Source organism: Ascaphus truei, unplaced genomic scaffold (genome assembly GCF_040206685.1).
Source record: "Ascaphus truei isolate aAscTru1 unplaced genomic scaffold, aAscTru1.hap1 HAP1_SCAFFOLD_1446, whole genome shotgun sequence".
In the NCBI taxonomy this organism is placed as follows: domain Eukaryota; kingdom Metazoa; phylum Chordata; class Amphibia; order Anura; family Ascaphidae; genus Ascaphus; species Ascaphus truei.
Window position 1 is genome coordinate 64640 of NW_027454330.1, and position 20055 is coordinate 84694.

The following is a 20055-nucleotide window of genomic DNA, read 5'->3' on the forward strand; positions in this document are numbered from 1 at the left end:
CTCTGGGGTGGGATCCTGACATTAGTGCAGCCGCCTCTGAGGTGGGATCCTGACATTAGTGCAGCCGTATCTGGGGTGGGAGCCTGACATTAGTGCAGCCGCCTCTGGGGTGGGAGCCTGACATTAGTGCAGCCGTCTCTGGGGTGGGAGCCTGACATTAGTGCAGCGTCTCTGGGGTGGGAGCCTGACATTAGTGCAGCCGCCTCTGGGGTGGGAGCCTGACCTTTTTTTCCTTTCTCAGGGTTTCTTTGTGTCCGTGTTTTATTGCTTCCTGAACAGTGAGGTACGTGTCTGTCTGTCCCCGGAGGAGTTGAAGTGTCACCGTGTCACCCTGCAGTGGGATGGACACGTGGCTGAGTTAGCTGTGCATCGTCCCGCGAGTCACAGGATGAGAGATAGCTGTGCCCCCCCCATGCACCCCGCGAGTCACAGGATGAGAGGTAGCTGTGCCCCCCCCATATGCACCCCGCGAGTCACAGGATGAGAGGTAGCTGTGCCCCCCCCTCGCACCCCGCGAGTCACAGAATGAGAGATAGCTGTGCCCCCCCTCGCACCCCGCGAGGCACAGGATGAGAGATAGCTGTGCCCCCCCTCGCACCCCGCGAGTCAGAGGATGAGAGATAACTGTGCCCCCCCCTCGCACCCCACGAGTCACAGAATGAGAGATAGCTGTGCCCCCCCCTCGCACCCCGCGAGTCACAGGATGAGAGATAGCTGTGCCCCCCCCTCGCACCCCGCGAGTCACAGGATGAGAGATAGCTGTGCCCCCCCCCTCGCACCCCGTGAGTCACAGGATGAGAGATAGCTGTGCCCCCCCCTCGCACCCCGCGAGTCACAGGATGAGTGATAGCTGTGCCCCCCCCTCGCACCCCGCGAGTCACAGGATGAGAGATAGCTGTGCCCCCCCCCTCGCACCCCGTGAGTCACAGGATGAGTGATAGCTGTGCCCCCCCCTCGCATCCCGCGAGTCACAGGATGATTGATAGCTGTGCCCCCCCCTCGCACCCCGCGAGTCACAGGATGAGAGATAGCTGTGCCCCCCCCCTCGCACCCCGTGAGTCACAGGATGAGAGATAGCTGTGCCCCCCCCTCGCACCCCGCGAGTCACAGGATGAGTGATAGCTGTGTCCCCCCCTCACACCCCACGAGTCACAGGATGAGAGATAGCTGTGTCCCCCCCTCACACCCCGCGAGTCACAGGATGAGAGATAGCGGTGCCCCCCCCCCCCTCGCACCCCGTGAGTCACAGGATGAGAGATAGCTGAGCCCCCCCTTGCACCCCGAAAGTCACAGGATGAGTGATAGCTGTGCCCCCCCCTCACACCCCGCGAGTCACAGGATGAGAGATAGCTGTGCCCCCCTCACACACCGCGAGTCACAGGATGAGAGATAGCTGTGCCCCCCCCTCACACCCCGTGAATCACAAGATGAGATAGCTGTGCCCCCCTCGCACCCCGCGAGTCACAGGATGAGAGATAGCTGTGCCCCCCCTCGCACCCCGCGAGTCACAGGATGAGAGATAGCTGTGCCCCCCCCTCGCACCCCGCGAGTCACAGGATGAGAGATAGCTGTGCCCCCCCCCCTCGCACCCCGCGAGTCACAGGATGAGAGATAGCTGTGCCCCCCCCCTCGCACCCCGCGAGTCATAGCTGTGCCCCCCCCTCGCACCCCGCGAGTCACAGGATGAGAGATAGCTGTGCCCCCCCCCTCGCACCCCGCGAGGCACAGGATGAGAGATAGCTGTGCCCCCCCCTCACACCCCGCGAATCACAGGATGAGAGATAGCTGTGCCCCCCCCTCGCACCCCGCGAGTCACAGGATGAGTGATAGCTGTGCCCCCCCCTCGCACCCCGTGAGTCACAGGATGAGAGATAGCTGTGTCCCCCCCTCACACCCCGCGAGTCACAGGATGAGAGATAGCGGTGCCCCCCCCCTCGCACCCCGTGAGTCACAGGATGAGAGATAGCTGTGTCCCCCCCTCACACCCCGCTAGTCACAGGATGAGTGATAGCTGTGCCCCCCCCTCGCACCCCGTGAGTCACAGGATGAGAGATAGCTGTGTCCCCCCCTCGCACCCCGCGAGTCACAGGATGAGAGATAGCTGTGCCCCCCCTCGCACCCCGCGAGTCACAGGGTGAGAGATAGCTGTGCACCCCCCTCACACCCCGTAAGTCACAGGATGAGAGATAGCTGTGCCCCCCCTCGCACGCAGCGAGTCACAGGATGAGAGATAGCTGTGCCCCCCCCTCACACCCCGCGAGTCACAGGATGAGAGATAGCTCTGCCCCCCCCTCGCACCCCGCGAGTCACAGGATGAGAGATAGCTGTGCCCCCCCCTCACACCCCGCGAGTCACAGGGTGAGAGATAGCTGTGCCCCCCCCTTGCACCCCGCGAGGCACAGGATGAGAGATAGCTGTGCCCCCCCTTGCACCCCGCGAGGCACAGGATGAGAGATAGCTGTGCCCCCCCTCGCACCCCGCGAGGCACAGGATGAGAGATAGCTGTGCCCCCCCTCGCACCCCGCGAAGCATAGGATGAGAGATAGCTGTGCCCCCCCCTCGCACCCCGCGAGGCACAGGATGAGAGATAGCTGTGCCCCCCCTCGCACCCCGCGAGTCACAGGATGAGAGATAGCTGTGCCCCCCCCTCACACCCCACGAGTCACAGGATGAGAGATAGCTGTGCCCCCCCCTTGCACCCCGCGAGGCACAGGATGAGAGATAACTGTGCCCCCCCCTCGCACCCCGCGAGGCACAGGATGAGAGATAGCTGTGCCCCCCCCCTCACACCCTGCGAGTCACAGGATGAGAGATAGCTGTGCCCCCCCACGCACCCCGCGAGTCACAGGATGAGAGATAGCTGTGCCCCCCCCTCACACCCCACGAGTCACAGGATGAGAGATAGCTGTGCCCCCCCCTCGCACCCCGCGAGTCACAGGATGAGAGATAGCTGTGCCCCCCCTCACACCCCGCGAGTCACAGGGTGAGAGATAGCTGTGCCCCCCCCTCACACCCCGCGAGTCACAGGATGAGAGATAGCTGTGCCCCCCCTTGCACCCCGCGAGGCACAGGATGAGAGATAGCTGTGCCCCCCCTTGCACCCCGCGAGGCACAGGATGAGAGATAGCTGTGCCCCCCCTTGCACCCCGCGAGGCACAGGATGAGAGATAGCTGTGCCCCCCCTTGCACCCCGCGAGTCACAGTATGAGAGATAGCTGTGCCCCCCCCCTCGCACCCCGCGAGGCACAGGATGAGAGATAGCTGTGCCCCCCCTCGCACCCTGCGAGGCACAGGATGAGAGATAGCTGTGCCCCCCCTCGCACCCCGTGAGGCACAGGATGAGAGATAGCTGTGCCACCCCCCTCGCACCCCGCGAGTCACAGGATGAGAGATAGCTGTGCCCCCCCCTCACACCCCGCGAGGCACAGGATGAGAGATAGCTGTGCCCCCCCCCCATGCACCCCGCGAGTCACAGGATGAGAGATAGCTGTGCCCCCCCTCTCACACCCCGCGAGGCACAGGATGAGAGATAGCTGTGCCCCCCCCATGCACCCCGCGAGGCACAGGATGAGAGATTGCTGTGCCCCCCCCCTCGCACCCCGCGAGGCACAGGATGAGAGATAGCTGTGCCCCCCCCTCGCACCCCGCGAGTCACAGGATGAGAGATAGCTGTGCCCCCCCCTCGCACCCCGCGAGTCACAGGATGAGAGATAGCGGTGCCCCCCCCCTCGCACCCCGCGAGTCACAGGATGAGAGGTAGCTGTGCCCCCCCCCTCGCACCCCGCGAGTCACAGGATGAGAGGTAGCTGTGCCCCCCCCCCAGCGCGCAGCGTCTCACTCCGGGCCCTTCTCTCATCCCTTCCAGGTTCGCTCGGCCGTCCGGAAACGCTGGCACCGCTGGCAGGACAAGCACTCCATCCGCGCCCGCGTGGCCCGCGCCATGTCCATCCCCACGTCCCCCACGCGCGTCAGCTTCCACAGCATCAAGCAGTCCTCCGCCATCTGACCCCTCCCCGGGCGCCAAAGCACAGACCTGCTCCCGGGACTTGGGAATTCCCCCTCCTGCGGACGTTGCCCCTTCGTCAGGATCCCCTCGTGCGGATTGGCTGCGCAGGGACAGAGTCATCGGACTGAACCAAACGAGAGGGGAGGACGGGGGTGGCGGGAGGCGGGGCAGATTCCTTCTCTGCAGACATGTGATTATCAAGTGGGAAGGCTATCTCCTCCCCCCCCCCCCCTCCAGACAGCAGCAATGGTACGGCCAGGCAGAAGCAGCCGAGCGCCGAGAAGCCGATATGAAAGACACGTCACACGCGCAGATAAACCCGTTCCGAGTTATTTATATATGCGCTGAAAGTCTGCCCCCTGGTGGACGGTGCAACAGACAGATAACGGCATTCCTACCCCTTTACCCCGTTATGGATGGATGGGCCAAACCATTGCGCATGAAAGGGGGGGGGGGGGCGGGCGAGCGAGCGGGCGTCAACAGTTCCATTCACCCAGCTACACTTCGTAAAAGATGAGCACAAAACATAATATATCAGCCCATCATGTGTGGGGGCTCTGCCCTGATGCATTCTGGGATATGTAGTCTGCCGCAAGGCATGCTTACCGCTGCACTGTGTATAGCGTCGTGTGACAATGTATCCTATTAAACAGATTTATAATCGAATCCCGTAAATAAATTTTAAAAAAGCGTCATCGCGTCACGTCCAGTGAACCCCCCCCCCCCCAAACGATAACAAAAGTGAACCCCAAAACGATGGGACAGGGTAAACCAAGTGACCCCTCCCCCCCACAAAAAACGATATCGATATTGCACGGGCGGGAGCGCCTCGGCGACAGAGCCGGAGACTGTGACCGGATCCTACGGGATGTCCCACTACCTGCACGGGAAGCTGCCGAGACGATCTTGCGCTGCCCCTGCGCACGCGCAATAATATCCAACAAGATGGGTGGAAAGTGGGTCAGGCACACGGCGTGACTTTAACCTGTTCCGCGCCAGACGTGTATCTTCATTTATTTAGCGCCATCCGTGTACATAGCGCCTGCCAAAATACGGGACAAAATAACCCCGGACGCGGGAATAAAAGCAGGCAGGGAAAGGAGCCCCCCCTACCCCCATGAGCTTACAATCGTCGGAGGGCTCTCGGGCATGGAACAGGTCAATGGGTAACCCAAATATTCCTAGTGAGGGGGCGTAGTTGCCCTGGTTTTATCTGGGAGGGGCGTCCGTTGTATATTTCTCGGGGGCGTTGTAGTTTCGGGTCGCCAGGTGTCCAGTATTGAACCGCGCTGTATTTGGACACTCTGTGAGAGGTAATACTGGACATGTATGTGTTTTCCCGGTATTACCTCTCTGGACATGTATGTGTCCTGTATTACCTCTCTGGACATGTATGTGTCCTGTATTACCTCTCTGGACATGTATGTGTCCTGTATTACCTCTCTGGACATGTATGTGTCCTGTATTACCTCTCTGGACATGTATGTGTCCTGTATTACCTCTCTGGACATGTATGTGTCCTGTATTACCTCTCTGGACAGTGACCTGACTGGCATGGTGGGGGGAGGGGGGGGGCAGGATTTTCCCCGAGCCAGTATAGAGGCGAGCTGCTGCTAGGGGGGCTGGGCAGCTTCCTCCATCCTGATTGGCAGCTGCTTGCCAATCAGGAGGAGGTGGAGCCAAGGAGAGGAGGAAACAGCATGGAGTGGAGTATTTTCGGAGAAGCCACCCGTCAACCCTAGTTGTAGCGTCGAAGTGAGAAATCTCTGTTTGTATTTTGAGTGTCACAATGCACAACGAGGGATCCATTCAATTCACACGGGGGGGGGTAGTTACAGCTCCCATTCGGACGCAAGGAAAACGTCGCGAGTACCAGGTGGAACCTGGATGTGTTGACGCACCAGATGCGTACGATAAAATGGTTTGAGGGGCAGGTTTGTCGGACGGATTATCCATTTCGGAACTTGCTCACGTAACGGGTTTTTCTGGGGGAATCTTCGGCCCTGGCCCCCGCTCGGGAGCCACGAGCCTCTATCCCGCCTGTCGCGGTAACTTATGACAAGATATAACAAACACCAAATATCTGGGTTGAACTGAACGAGGCTTAGATATAATAAAATATATTTATTCCTTAAATAAGGTGAACACAGCAATATAGTACAACTAACAGGCAAGAAGGTAACACTTGCTTAGGGTTGGGGAATGGAGAAGTATCAGCTAGCAATTCTCCAGCAATCCGGTGACATTCAAGGTGAAATCAGAAGAACAACAAGAACTGTAGGGTTGACACAGTTTATATACCTTTGTAACCCTATTCTTAACATTGAATACAGACTATTGGTGAACAATTATCTGTATCCAATCCCTAACGTGGAAACACAGATTAACCCATGCCCCCCAGCTAGTTAGCCCATGCGTACTGGGACTCTGAGGGTCTTATTTCTGTAGCCCCATAATTAAATCAGGGGCGACGACCAGTCTACCAGATGAAGTATCTGGCAGGATCTTCATTGTTTGTAGGTGTAGATATAACACTTGCAAACCACTCCAGTTTGATGCTTCTCCGCCCTCAGGTAAACAGTTAGAGTGGCAGAGTCTTTTGATCAGTACTTGGTTCCTAGACTTTGGGTCGCCCCCCTGACCATTTGCATTCCTTTGTGTGAAGAAATCTGCGCGGGTTTTTATCCCCGCCTTGGAATACAATATTAAAGTTAAAACACAGACATATTAAAATATCCGGTTCATTTAGGTCCAGCAGGTCCAAACTTTCCAGATCTTAATGCCGGAAATGGGACATCATATGATCCAAGTTTCAGCCTGCTGCGACCTTCAGAACCGGAGATACACAAATACCACTTCAACCGTTTCATACTTTAACACAAAATTCTCAGCTGTAAAATAAATCACAGTTTGTCACTAAATCCCCATTGTGGTGCAGACTCTGACATTATAATGAAACATGGGAACAGGGGAACATACATTTTCCTGACATGACAAGGCGTAAGCCACATTCCTGGACCGCAGTCCAGTTAACCCCTTGCCTCCCTGGTGAGGTCAGGGGGTGGCCACATGGGGTGCAACCCCTTTAATACCGGGCCAACCCCCCTCTCCCTCTACACCGCCCATCTTACAAATCTAATTACAGAAAGGATATGAATTAAACCGACCTCTCTGATAGTGCCGGCTGTCTTCCACAGCAGAGCGAGCCGGTTACACTGTGAGGTGCCGGACCGCAGTGTCCTGAGAGTACAGAACCAAGTCCGGGTATTGTGTGTAATATTACGGAAATGGGATCCAGTTAAACCCTTATTAAAACCCTCGGGGGCCTCGTCCTTTATAAGTGTGTTTGTGATCTGAAGAGCCTGTTGAATTAAAGGAGTAATCCCCCCCTAAATAACCTCAATGTAGTTAACCGGGGGTCCCGCCCTGAGATGAACAACCGCTATTATCAGCTCCGGCGACCCCCTCAACATGTTGTCCGAGATACGGGTGTCACTTCCTGTTTTTTAAAGGGGATTTAAATGGCCGTCTAATAGGAAGCTGTGACATCATCGGTGGTGGCTTCCTATTGGCCTGAGCTTTGGCCGCCATTTTGTTTCCCCTGAAGGAGATTTAAACCCGGTAACTTCACTGCTAAGTATCTCAGAAAACCGGTGGGGGGAGGGTCTCCAGGTCCGAAAAGAGGGGCGTTTAGTTAAGGGGGGAGGTCCCACCTGGTAAAAAAAAATAACCAGGGCCTAACAGGAGGAACAGCTCCAATAAAATGGGGTATGCGTTAATAAAAAGGGGGAGTGTAAGGATAGATAAAAAATAAAAAGTATTGGTACTCTGTAACGCCCAGCGCCTTCACACATATTCCCTGGAAACAGAGGGGTTACTGGGAGGTGGAGGGGGGTCCCCAGAGGTAGTGGTTACTACGATCTGCCTCCCAGTCCCCTTCCAGTTTGGGCTCCGTGTTCCGCCCCCCGCTCTCTGTTCTGGGGCTCCTTTAGAGACCCTCGATCCCGCTGGCTCCCATCCACGACCGCGTCTCTCGTTTTCCGAGGCGGGGGACTTGCTGTTTGCTCCTCTCCGTGGGATGGTGTCGCCCCGAGCTACTAAGCACCATTAAGTCACTTAAGGGGGCGCTGACCCAACATTACGTCGTGTTTAGACTAACGGGGGGTCTTCAACGGACAGTCACGCGTGATAGCATCACATGTACACTAAGGTCCGCGAAGGTGGACACGGGGACTTAGCGTGACGTCAGCTGGGTCAGAGCTCAGCTTGGTTTAACCCACATCCAGACACTGTCACAGGCCTGTTATAGGGTCTGGGTGAGGGTAACACTAGTTAGGTGGGATTTAGCTAACATCGCGTTATTTCCCTCTCTCAACTTCAGTTATTTCCGGGCTGGATGGGAGCAACGCTAACACATACTTACCGTCACGTTATTGGGAGTTGTACCTCCCTTCTGTCTGTGTCACTGTGTCACTCTGCGGGGGGAGGGACAGACTCCATGTCCCATAGCTCCCTTCCCCCTGTGTCACCCTGCGGGGGGAGGGACAGACTCCATGTCCCATAGCTCCCTTCTGTCTGTGTCACTGTGTCACCCTGCGGGGGAGGGACAGACTCCATGTCCCATAGCTCCCTTCTGCCTGTGTCACTGTGTCACTCTGCGGGGGGAGGGACAGACTCCATGTCCCATAGCTCCCTTCCCCCTGTGTCACCCTGCGGGGGGAGGGACAGACTCCATGTCCCATAGCTCCCTTCTGCCTGTGTCACTGTGTCACCCTGCGGGGGGAGGGACAGACTCCATGTCCCATAGCTCCCTTCTGTCTGTGTCACTGTGTCACACTGCGGGGGGAGGGACAGACTCCATGTCCCATAGCTCCCTTCTGCCTGTGTCACTGTGTCACCCTGCGTGGGGAGGGACAGGCTCCATGTCCCATAGCTCCCTTTTGCCTGTGTCACTGTGTCACCCTGCGGGGGGAGGGACAGACTCCATGTCCCATAGCTCCCTTCTGCCTGTGTCACTGTGTCACCCTGCGTGGGGAGGGAAAGGCTCCATGTCCCATAGCTCCCTTCTGCCTGTGTCACTGTGTCACCCTGCGGGGGGAGGGACAGACTCCATGTCCCATAGCTCCCTTCTGCCTGTGTCACTGTGTCACCCTGCGGGGGGAGGGACAGACTCCATGTCCCATAGCTCCCTCCTGTCTGTGTCACCCTGCGGGGGGAGGGACAGACCCCATGTCCCATAGCTCCCTTCTGTCTGTGTCACTGTGTCACCCTGCGTGGGGAGGGACAGGCTCCATGTCCCATAGCTCCCTTCTGCCTGTGTCACTGTGTCACCCTGCGGGGGGAGGGACAGACTCCATGTCCCATAGCTCCCTTCTCCCTGTGTCACTGTGTCACCCTGTGGGGGGAGGGACAGACTCCATGTCCCATAGCTCCCTTCTGTCTGTGTCACTGTGTCACCCTGCGGGGGGAGGGAGAGACTCCATGTCCCATAGCTCCCTTCTGTCTGTGTCACTGTGTCAACCTGCGGGGGGAGGGACAGGCTCCATGCCCCATAGCTCCCTTCTGTCTGTGTAACTGTGTCACCCTGCAGGGGGAGGGACAGACTCAATGTCCCATAGCTCCCTTCTGCCTGTGTCACTGTGTCACACTGCGGGGGGAGGGAAAGACTCCATGTCCCATAGCTCCCTTCTGTCTGTGTCACTGTGTCACCCTGCGGGGGGAGGGACAGACTCCATGTCCCATAGCTCCCTTCTGTCTGTGTCACTGTGTCACACTGCGGGGGGAGGGACAGACTCCATGTCCCATAGCTCCCTTCTGTCTGTGTCACTGTGTCACCCTGTGGGGGGAGGGACAGACTCCATGTCCCATAGCTCCCTTCTGCCTGTGTCACTGTGTCACCCTGCGGGGGGAGGGACAGACTCCATGTCCCACAGCTCCCTTCTCCCTGTGTCACTGTGTCACCCTGCGGGGGGAGGGACAGACTCCATGTCCCATAGCTCCCTTCTCCCTGTGTCACTGTGTCACCCTGCGGGGGGGAGGGACAGACTCCATGTCCCCTAGCTCCCTTCTCCCTGTGTCACTGTGTCACCCTGCGGGGGGAGGGACAGACTCCATGTCCCATAGCTCCCTTCTGTCTGTGTCACTGTGTCAACCTGCGGGGGGAGGGACAAGCTCCATGCCCCATAGCTCCCTTCTGTCTGTGTAACTGTGTCACCCTGCAGGGGGAGGGACAGACTCAATGTCCCATAGCTCCCTTCTGCCTGTGTCACTGTGTCACACTGCGGGGGGAGGGAAAGACTCCATGTCCCATAGCTCCCTTCTGTCTGTGTCACTGTGTCACCCTGTGGGGGGAGGGACAGACTCCATGTCCCATAGCTCCCTTCTCCCTGTGTCACTGTGTCACCCTGCGAGGGGAGGGACAGACTCCATGTCCCATAGCCCCCTTCTGCCTGTGTCACTGTGTCACCCTGCGGGGGGAGGGACAGACTCCATGTCCCATAGCTCCCTTCTCCCTGTGTCACTGTGTCACTCTGCGGTGGAGGGACAGACTCCATGTCCCATAGCTCCCTTCTCCCTGTGTCACTGTGTCACCCTGCGGGGGGAGGGACAGACTCTATGTCCCATAGCTCCCTTCTCCCTGTGTCACTGTGTCACCCTGCGGGGGGAGGGACAGACTCCATGTCCCATAGCTCCCTTCTCCCTGTGTCACTGTGTCACCCTGCGGGGGGAGGGACAGACTCCAGTCACCCTCTGATGACTCCTCAGCTGCTTCCTGTTTCTCTGTCATGCCAGACCAGGGCCACCCTCCATTCCCAGTCCCTGTAATCTCTGTCGCGCTGTCACTTCAGCGCAGTTAGGGCAGACACGACGTGACCCCACTTTCCCTGTGTCTGAGTGATTGCGCCTCAGGCTCTTATCTGCCACATTACAACATGGTTAAAAGCCTCAAACCACCGGCATCCCCTTAAATCATCCTCACGTTGCTTAGCAACGCGCCCGCCACAATCAGCTTCAAAAGAAAGATGGTGCCCCAAAGCCAGGTCCCATTAGAGCCCCCCCCGAGCAGCAGACATTAGTGCAGACGATATGTCCTTTCAGGACACGGAGTGATGGTCCCCTTACCATATGGGAAGCATCCTATAAGTACAGGGCCTCGTTATCAACCCCACTGGCGTGTTCTCATTTCTTGAGGGTCTTTACAAAGCTCTGTGTCTTGTAATTGTGACCCCCCCCCCCCCATCCCCTCCCCCCAAGCTCTTAGCTTGAGACAGGAGGGGGAGAACACCCCCATGGGAGGGATAATTAAGGGAAGGAGCCTATCACTGCCCACAAGGTTCCCGTCTCTCAGGTCATTACCCAGAATCCTTAGCTGCAGCACTGTATGCCAAGAGATGAGGGGTAGGGGGCCAGGGTTGCAGGCGTTTCTGGGACGTATGCCAAACCCAGTGTTACCCTCAATCGGCGCTTAGATCAAATGTATACCTGAAATAAGTCAATATATATCGTGATATACTAGAAGTGATTAAATAAACTAAAATGGCGTTTCTGAGACGTGGCTGTGCTCACGAGGGGTATTTTTATTTGCTGTATAATATGTGTGACCCTCCTTGCCCGGATCAGGTGGAGTCTACATCAGTTCAATATATACATGGCTGGGCTCAGTCTCTCATACCTGGTCAGGGTGCTGGGTCAGTGCAGGCTGGGCTCATTCTCTCAGACCTGGTCAGGGTGCTGGGTCAGTGCAGGCTGGGCTCAGTCTCTCAGACCTGGTCAGGGTGCTGGGTCAGGGTGCTGGGTCAGTGCAGGCTGTGCTCAGTCTCTCACACCTGGTCAGGGTGCTGGGTCAGTGCAGGCTGGGCTCAGTCTCAGACCTGGTCAGGGTGCTGGGTCAGTGCAGGCTGGTCTCAGTCTCAGACCTGGTCAGGGTGCTGGGTCAGTGCAGGCTGGGCTCAGTCTCAGACCTGGTCAGGGTGCTGGGTGCAGGCTGGGCTCAGTCTCTCAGACCTGGTCAGGGTGCTGGGTCCGTGCAGGCTGGGCTCAGTCTCAGACCTGGTCAGGGTGCTTGGTCAGTGCAGGCTGGGCTCAGTCTCTCACACCTGGTCAGGGTGCTGGGTCAGTGCAGGCTGGGCTCCGTCTCTCAGACCTGGTCAGGGTGCTGGGTCAGTGCAGGCTGGGCTCAGTCTCTCAGACCTGGTCAGGGTGCTGGGTGGGTGCAGGCTGGGCTCAGTCTCTCAGACCTGGTCAGGGTGCTGGGTCAGTGCAGGCTGGGCTCAGTCTCTCAGGCCTGGTCAGGGTGCTGGGTCAGTGCAGGCCGGGCTCAGTCTCTCAGACCTGGTCAGGGTGCTGGGTCAGTGCAGGCTGGGCTCAGTCTCTCAGACCTGGTCAGGGTGCTGGGTCAGTGCAGGCTGGGCTCAGCCTCTCAGACCTGGTCAGGGTGCTGGGTGGGTGCAGGCTGGGCTCAGTCTCTCAGACCTGGTCAGGGTGCTGGGTCAGTGGAGGCTGGGCTCAGTCTCTCAGACCAGGTCAGGGTGCTGGGTCAGTGGAGGCTGGGCTCAGTCTCTCAGACCTGGTCAGGGTGCTGGGTGGGTGCAGGCTGGGCTCAGTCTCTCAGACCTGGTCAGGGTGCTGGGTCCTTGTCTCCCCACTGCTGGATGAAGCCTCCCCAATGATCCCCCAGGTCCTGCGGTTACAGCCTCTCTTCTCCACGTCGCTCCCACACATTCCCTCATCCCATCCTCTCCAGCCCGTCTCCCCACTGCTGGATGAAGCCTCCCCAGTGATCTCCCAGGTCCGGCGGTTACTGCCTCTCTTCTCCACGTCGCTCCCCCACATTCCCTCATCCCATCCTGTCCAGCCCGTGTCTCCCCACTGCTGGATAAGGCTTCCCCAGTGATCCCCCAGGTCCTGCGGTTACAGCCTCTCTTCTCCATGTGGCTCCCACACATTCCCTCATCCCATCCTCTCCAGCCCGTCTCCCCACTGCTGGATGAAGCCTCCCCAGTGATCTCCCAGGTCCTGCGGTTACAGCCTCTCTTCTCCATGTGGCTCCCACACATTCCCTCATCCCATCCTCCCCACCCGTGTCTCCCCACTGCTGGATGAAGCCTCCCCTGTGATCTCCCAGATCCTGCGGTTACAGTCTCTCTTCTCCACGTCGCTCCCACACATTCCCTCATCCCATCCTCTCCAGCCTGTGTCTCCCCACTGCTGGATGAAGTCTCCCCAGTGATCTCCCAGGTCCTGCGGTTACAGCCTCTCTTCTCCACGTCGCTCCCACACATTCCCTCATCCCATCCTCTCCAGCCTGTGTCTCCCCACTGCTGGATGAAGCCTCCCCAGTGATCTCCCAGGTCCTGCGGTAACAGCCTCTCTTCTCCACGTCGCTCCCACACATTCCCTCCTCCCATCCTCTCCAGCCAGTGTCTCCCCACTGCTGGATGAAGCCTCCTCAATGATCTCCCAGGTCCTGCGGTTACAGCCTCTCTTCTCCACGTCGCTCCCACACATTCCCTCATCCCATCCTCTCTAGCCCGTCTCCCCACTGCTGGATGAAGCCTCCCCAGTGATCTCCCAGGTCCTGCAGTTACAGCCTCTCTTCTCCACGTCGCTCCCCCACATTCCCTCATCCCATCCTCTCCAGCCCGTGTCTCCCCACTGCTGGATAAGGCTTCCCCAGTGATACCCCAGGTCCTGCGGTTACAGCCTCTCTTCTCCATGTGGCTCCCACACATTCCCTCATCCCATCCTCCCCGCCCGTGTCTCCCCACTGCTGGATGAAGCCTCCCCTGTGATCTCCCAGATCCTGCGGTTCCAGCCTCTCTTCTCCACGTCGCTCCCACACATTCCCTCATCCCATCCTCTCCAGCCCGTGTCTCCCCACTGCTGGATGAAGCCTCCCCAGTGATCTCCCAGGTCCTGCGGTAACAGCCTCTCTTCTCCATGTCGCTCCCACACATTCCCTCCTCCCATCCTCTCCAGCCCGTGTCTCCCCATTGCTCGATGAAGCCTCCTCAATGATCTCCCAGGTCCTGCAGATACAGCCTCTCTTCTCCACGTCGCTCCCACACATTCCCTCACCCCATCCTCTCCAGCCTGTGTCTCCCCACTGCTGGATGAAGCCTCCCCAGTGATCCCCCAGATCCTGCGGTTCCAGCCTCTCTTCTCCACTTCGCTCTCACACATTCCCTCATCCCATCCTATCCAGCCCGTGTCTCCCCACTGCTGGATGAAGCCTCCCCAGTGATCCCCCAGGTCCTGCGGTTACAGCCTCTCTTCTCCACGGCGCTCCCACACATTCCCTCATTCCATCCTCTCCAGCCCGTGTCTCCCCACTGCTGGATGAAGCTTCCTCAATGATCTCCCAGGTCCTGCAGATACAGCCTCTCTTCTCCACGTCGCTCCCACACATTCCCTCACCCCATCCTCTCCAGCCTGTGTCTCCCCACTGCTGGATGAAGCCTCCCCAGTGATCTCCCAGGTCCTGCAGATACAGCCTCTCTTCTCCACGTCGCTCCCACACATTCCCTCATCCCATCCTCTACAGCCTGTGTCTCCCCACTGCTGGATGAAGCCTCCCCAGTGATCCCCCAGGTCCTGCGGTTACAGCCTCTCTTCTCCACGTCGCTCCCATCCTCTCCAGCCCGTGTCTCCCCACTGCTGGATGAAGCCTACTCAATGATCTCCCAGGTCCTGCGGTTACAGCCTCTCTTCTCCACGTCGCTCCCACACATTCCCTCATCCCACCCTCACCATCCCATGTCTCCCCACTGCTGGATGAAGCCTCCCCAGTGATCTCCCAGGTCCTGCAGTTACAGCTTCTCTTCTCCACGTCGCTCCCACACATTCCCTCATCCCATCCTCTCCAGCCCGTGTCTCCCCACTGCTGGATGAAGCCTCCCCTGTGATCTCCCAGGTCCTGCGGTTACAGCCTCTCTTCTCCACGTCGCTCCCACACATTCCCTCATCCCATCCTCTCCAGCCCGTGTCTCCCCACTGCTGGATGAAGCCCACCAGTGATCTCCCAGGTCCTGCGGTTACAGCCTCTCTTCTCCACGTCGCTCCCACACATTCCCTCATCCCATCCTCTCCAGCCCGTGTCTCCCCACTGCTGTATGAAGCCTCCCCAGTGATCTCCCAGGTCCTGCGGTTACAGCCTCTCTTCTCCACGTCGCTCCCATCTTCTCCAGCCCGTGTCTCCCCATTGCTGGATGAAGCCTCCTCAATGATCTCCCAGGTCCTGCGGTTACAGCCTCTCTTCTCCACGTCGCTCCCACACATTCCCTCATCCCACCCTCACCATCCCATGTCTCCCCACTGCTGGATGAAGCCTCCCCAGTGATCGCCCAGGTCCTGCGTTTCCAGCCTCTCTTCTCCACGTCGCTCCCACACATTCCCTCATCCCATCCTCTCCAGCCCGTGTCTCCCCACTGCTGGATGAAGCCTCCCCTGTGATCTCCCAGGTCCTGCGGTTACAGCCTCTCTTCTCCACATCGCTCCCACACATTCCCTCATCCCATCCTCTCCAGCCCGTGTCTCCCCACTGCTGGATGAAGCCCCCCAGTGATCTCACAGGTCCTGCGGTTACAGCCTCTCTTCTCCACGTCGCTCCCACACATTCCCTCATCCCATCCTCTCCAGCCCGTGTCTCCCCACTGCTGGATGAAGCCTCCCCAGTGATCTCCCAGGTCCTGCGGTTACAGCCTCTCTTCTCCACGTCGCTCCCACACATTCCCTCATCCCATCCTCTCCAGCCCGTGTCTCCCCACTGCTGGATGAAGCCTCCCCAGTGATCTCCCAGGTCCTGCGGTTACAGCCTCTCTTCTCCACGTCGTTCCCACACATTCCCTCATCCTATCCTCTCCAGCCCGTGTCTCCCCACTGCTGGATGAAGCCTCCCCAGTGATCTCCCAGGTCCTGCGGTTACAGCCTCTCTTCTCCACGTCGCTCCAACACACTCCCTCATCCCATCCTTCCATCTTACTTCTGGTCAGCATCTTGGGTCTTTTGACCTCCTTTGGAATCCAGTCGAGTCCCATCTTTGTCCAACGACATATCATTGGTGTAGTGAGTATAGTGGGGCTCAAACAATCAGATGTGGCTCTATAATCAGCTTATTGATAAAGTCTATCCATGTCCACACATGATAACCTTGGACCCAACGACATATCGGAAGAGAAAATGACCATCACTGGACAGTGTAACAATCTCACGCTTCTGAGCTCATTCACACGTCTCAGCCAGGTCTGCCACCCTGCACCTCCCCATTATCCCTTAGCGTACAGTGCTTCCACTGCCGCCAGGGATTCTGGGTTATGACATGGAAACGAGCGCTCACTGTGGATCGCTTTTTGCTTCTCAATCTCTAGATGTTTTTTTTTTAATACTTTCAAATAAAAAAAAATGTTTTTTTTTTTAGGTGGAATTTTTAACACAGTTTTCTCGCCCACCTCACTATCTATAAAAACATCATCTTGCATCTATAAAAAGGTATACAGTAAATATAGGTATATTTATAAACACATTGGTATAAATATAGGTATAAATGCATTTTATCTACATAAGAATATATATTTGTTTCCCCTTATTTTATCTTTCTTTTCTTTTTTAAATGTGAATTTATACTTTTATTCCGCTTTTTCAATCCGTGCCATGTGTACGTATTTAGGATGTCTTTGAAGATTATGTATGAACCGATGTTTTAATCCGGCTATCTATTGCGTTCCCCGCCGTGACAAATCCCTCCGCCGTTCGGCAAGTACATTTCCCACGTGTGAGCACAGTCACAGGTCTACAACCGTGCCCTTCCCCTTTATCTCTTAGCATCCACTGCAGCCTGGGTTTCTGGGTAATTGCCATGCAAATGAGCAGCTCTTCAAACTCAGCTAGTAAATGCCCCAATTACATCACCATTTTAGCTATATGGGAATATTTATTGCACTGTTTTTATTCCCTACTTTAGTCAGACACTTGGGTATATATGAACCTCAACTGGAGTATTGCTGATACCCCTATGGAAGCAAGACGCACTCCCGAAATGCGTAGGGTTGCTATATTAGTCTGATGGGCTTCATGCCGACATATGGATATATAACCCTCAACTGGAGTATTGCTGACGCCCGTAAGGAAGCTGGAACACTCGCGAAACGCGTAGGGTTGCTATATTACTGAGAACACAACGAGGAATGACCTTGTCTCTGACGTAACTACACCGCGACTTGGGGCGCTGACACGGGAGCCTATGCTGACCAAGACGCCAGAAAGTCCACCGCGGGACTACTCACAGGGAGACCATCCCATCCATGGATGCAGAGGAGGTTCTTCAGACACGAGTCCCATCCCCGATACATTGGGACTACCCACGGAGAGGAGGTCCTTCAGACACAAGTCCCATTCCACATACATTGGGATTACTCAAGGAGAGGTCATCACATCCATGGACACAGAGGAGGTCCTTCAGACACGAGTCCCATTCCCCATACATTGTGACTACCCAAGGGGAGGAGGTCCTTGTGACGGTAGGGGTAAATGTGACTGCTTTTAATAAAGTTCAAGCCCTTCCTTACCCCCTACCTGTCAATAATACACCTGTATTATGTTATATGTGTATATGTATTCTGTAGCCTGGTTCCAGCATTTCAGGGACCAGGGGGGTTATTTCGGCAAAGTGGTCTGTGATCTTCCCCAGTAAGTTTGTATTGCCCTTCCCCCCCCCCCCCCCCCCACCCACCAATCAGGGGCTGGGGTCATATTGCAAGTTCCTAGCCAGAGGAGATGAGATCTCTTTGTGAGCCGAGACTTAGTTGTGGAAGAGATTGTTAAGGAGAAGCAGCTTGGAGCAAGGAGCTGTAACTGGGAGATGCTGCAGAGGATTTTGCAAGGAAGGGAGCACAGGGTGATCTCTTGAGGGAGTTCCCTGCAACTAGGTTTATAGGGTACCCCAGTTTCCCGGTTTGTAAGTGTGTGCGTTGATTTGCCATACATAACTGTGGATATTTCTTTTCCCAATAAATTAATTTGATAAAGTCTGTGTTTCTGTCTGGCGAACTGACCCCACGTGTGTTAGTCCTGGTCTCCCGTGACAGTCCTTCAGGCATTAGTCCTGTTCCCCAAACATTGGGACTACCCATGGAGAGGTTACCACATCTGTGGACACAGAGGAGGTCCTTAAGACACGAGTCCCATTCCCCATACATTAGGACTACCCACAAGGAGATCATCACATTCATGGACAAGAGGGGGTCCTTCAGACACAAGTCCTGTTTCCCATACATCAGGACTACCCAATGGGAGGACACCACATCCGAGGACAAGAGGAGGTCCTTCAGACACGAGTCCCGTTCCCCATACATTAGGACTACCCACAAGGAGATCCTCACATTTGTGGACAAGAGGGGGTCCTTCAGACACAAGTCCTGTTTCCCATACATTAGGACTACTCAAGGGGAGGACACCACATCTGAGGACAAGAGGAGGTCCTTCAGACACGAGTCCCGTTCCCCATACATTGGGGCTACTCAAGGGGAGGACACCACATCCAAGGACAAGAGGAGGTCCTTCAGACACGAGTCCCGTTCCCCATACATTGGGGCTACTCAAGGGGAGGACACCACATCCGTGGACACAGAGGAGGTCTTTCAGACACAAGTCCTGTTCCCCATACATTGGGACTACCCACGGGGAGGTCCCCGCATGTGTGCGTATCTATGTGTGTGTGTGTGTATGTATATACACCCCCCCCCCCCCACCCCCTCTGTCTCTGGCAGGGGTTCAGCACCTCTTCTCCTTCACACCCGGTGATTGCGTTGATTGGATAATCTCGTTAGCCTCGGCTCTCGCTGGGACGTGTCGGGGGAGATGATGCAGAATAAGCCGCGTTTGCATAACGCGAGTTTAATAGGATTCCTGTCATGTCATGCCAGAGACGGTGTGACGGGGGGGGGGGGGCGCGTCACCGCTGCTCCGTGCCGCGCGCAGGGCTATCTCTCACTCTGTGCAGTGCGCATGGCTATCTCTCACAGTACCATGTGCACGGCTAACTATCGCTCAGTGCCATGTGCAGGCCTATCTCTAATGTGTGAGAGTGATGTGCAGGGCTAACTTTCCGTGCCATGTGCCAGGAAGGGGGGAGGAGGTGGGGGGGGAGGGAGGAGAGAGGGAGGGGGAGGAGACAGGAGGAGGGGGGGAGGAAGGAGAGAGGGAGAGGGAGGGGGAGGAGAGGAACAGAAGGTTCGAAGGAGAGAGTGTGAAGAAATAAAGGAGGAGAGAGAGTGTGAGGAAATAAAGGAGAGAGAGAGAGTGTGAGGAAATAAAGGAGAGAGAGAGAGAGTGTGAGGAAATAAAGGGGGAGAGAGAGAGAATTGTGTGAGGAAATAAAGGAGAGAGAGTGTGAGGAAATAAAGGAGGAGAGAGAGAGAGAGTGTGAGGAAATAAAGGAGGAGAGAGAGAGTGTGAGGAAATAAAGGAGAGAGAGAGAGTGTGAGGAAATAAAGGAGAGAGAGAGAGAGAGTGTGAGGAAATAAAGGGGGAGAGAGAGAGAATTGTGTGAGGAAATAAAGGAGAGAGAGTGTGAGGAAATAAAGGAGGAGAGAGAGAGAGAGTGTGAGGAAATAAAGGAGAGAGAGAGAGTGTGAGGAAATAAAAGAGAGAGAGAGTGTGAGGCAATAAAGGAGAGAGAGAGAGTGTGAGGAAATAAAGGAGAGAGAGAGAGTGTGAGGAAATAAAGGGGGAGAGAGAGAGAATTGTGTGAGGAAATAAAGGAGAGAGAGTGTGAGGAAATAAAGGAGGAGAGAGAGAGAGAGTGTGAGGAAATAAAGGAGAGAGAGAGAGTGTGAGGAAATAAAAGAGAGAGAGAGTGTGAGGCAATAAAGGAGAGAGAGAGAGTGTGAGGAAATAAAGGAGAGAGAGAGAGTGTGAGGAAATAAAGGAGAGAGAGAGTGTGTGAGGAAATAAAGGAGAGAGAGAGTGTGAGGAAATAAAGGAGAGAGAGTGTGAGGAAATAAAGGAGGAGAGAGAGTGTGTGAGGAAATAAAGGAGGAGAGAGAGCGTGTGTG

General features: G+C 56.4%; 1 protein-coding gene across 1 annotated transcript in view; it reads left to right on the forward strand.

The window, feature by feature from the left end:
* The window catches only part of CRHR1 (corticotropin releasing hormone receptor 1), a 69156-nt gene extending 64485 nt beyond the window's left edge, over positions 1-4671 (forward strand). The window contains exons 8-9 of the mRNA XM_075581606.1: positions 242-283; positions 3866-4671. Coding sequence (XP_075437721.1) covers positions 242-283; positions 3866-4006 — 183 coding nt within the window. The 3' untranslated portion in view covers positions 4007-4671. The remainder of the gene's footprint in view (positions 1-241; positions 284-3865) is intronic.
* Positions 4672-20055: the final 15384 nt, after the last annotated feature.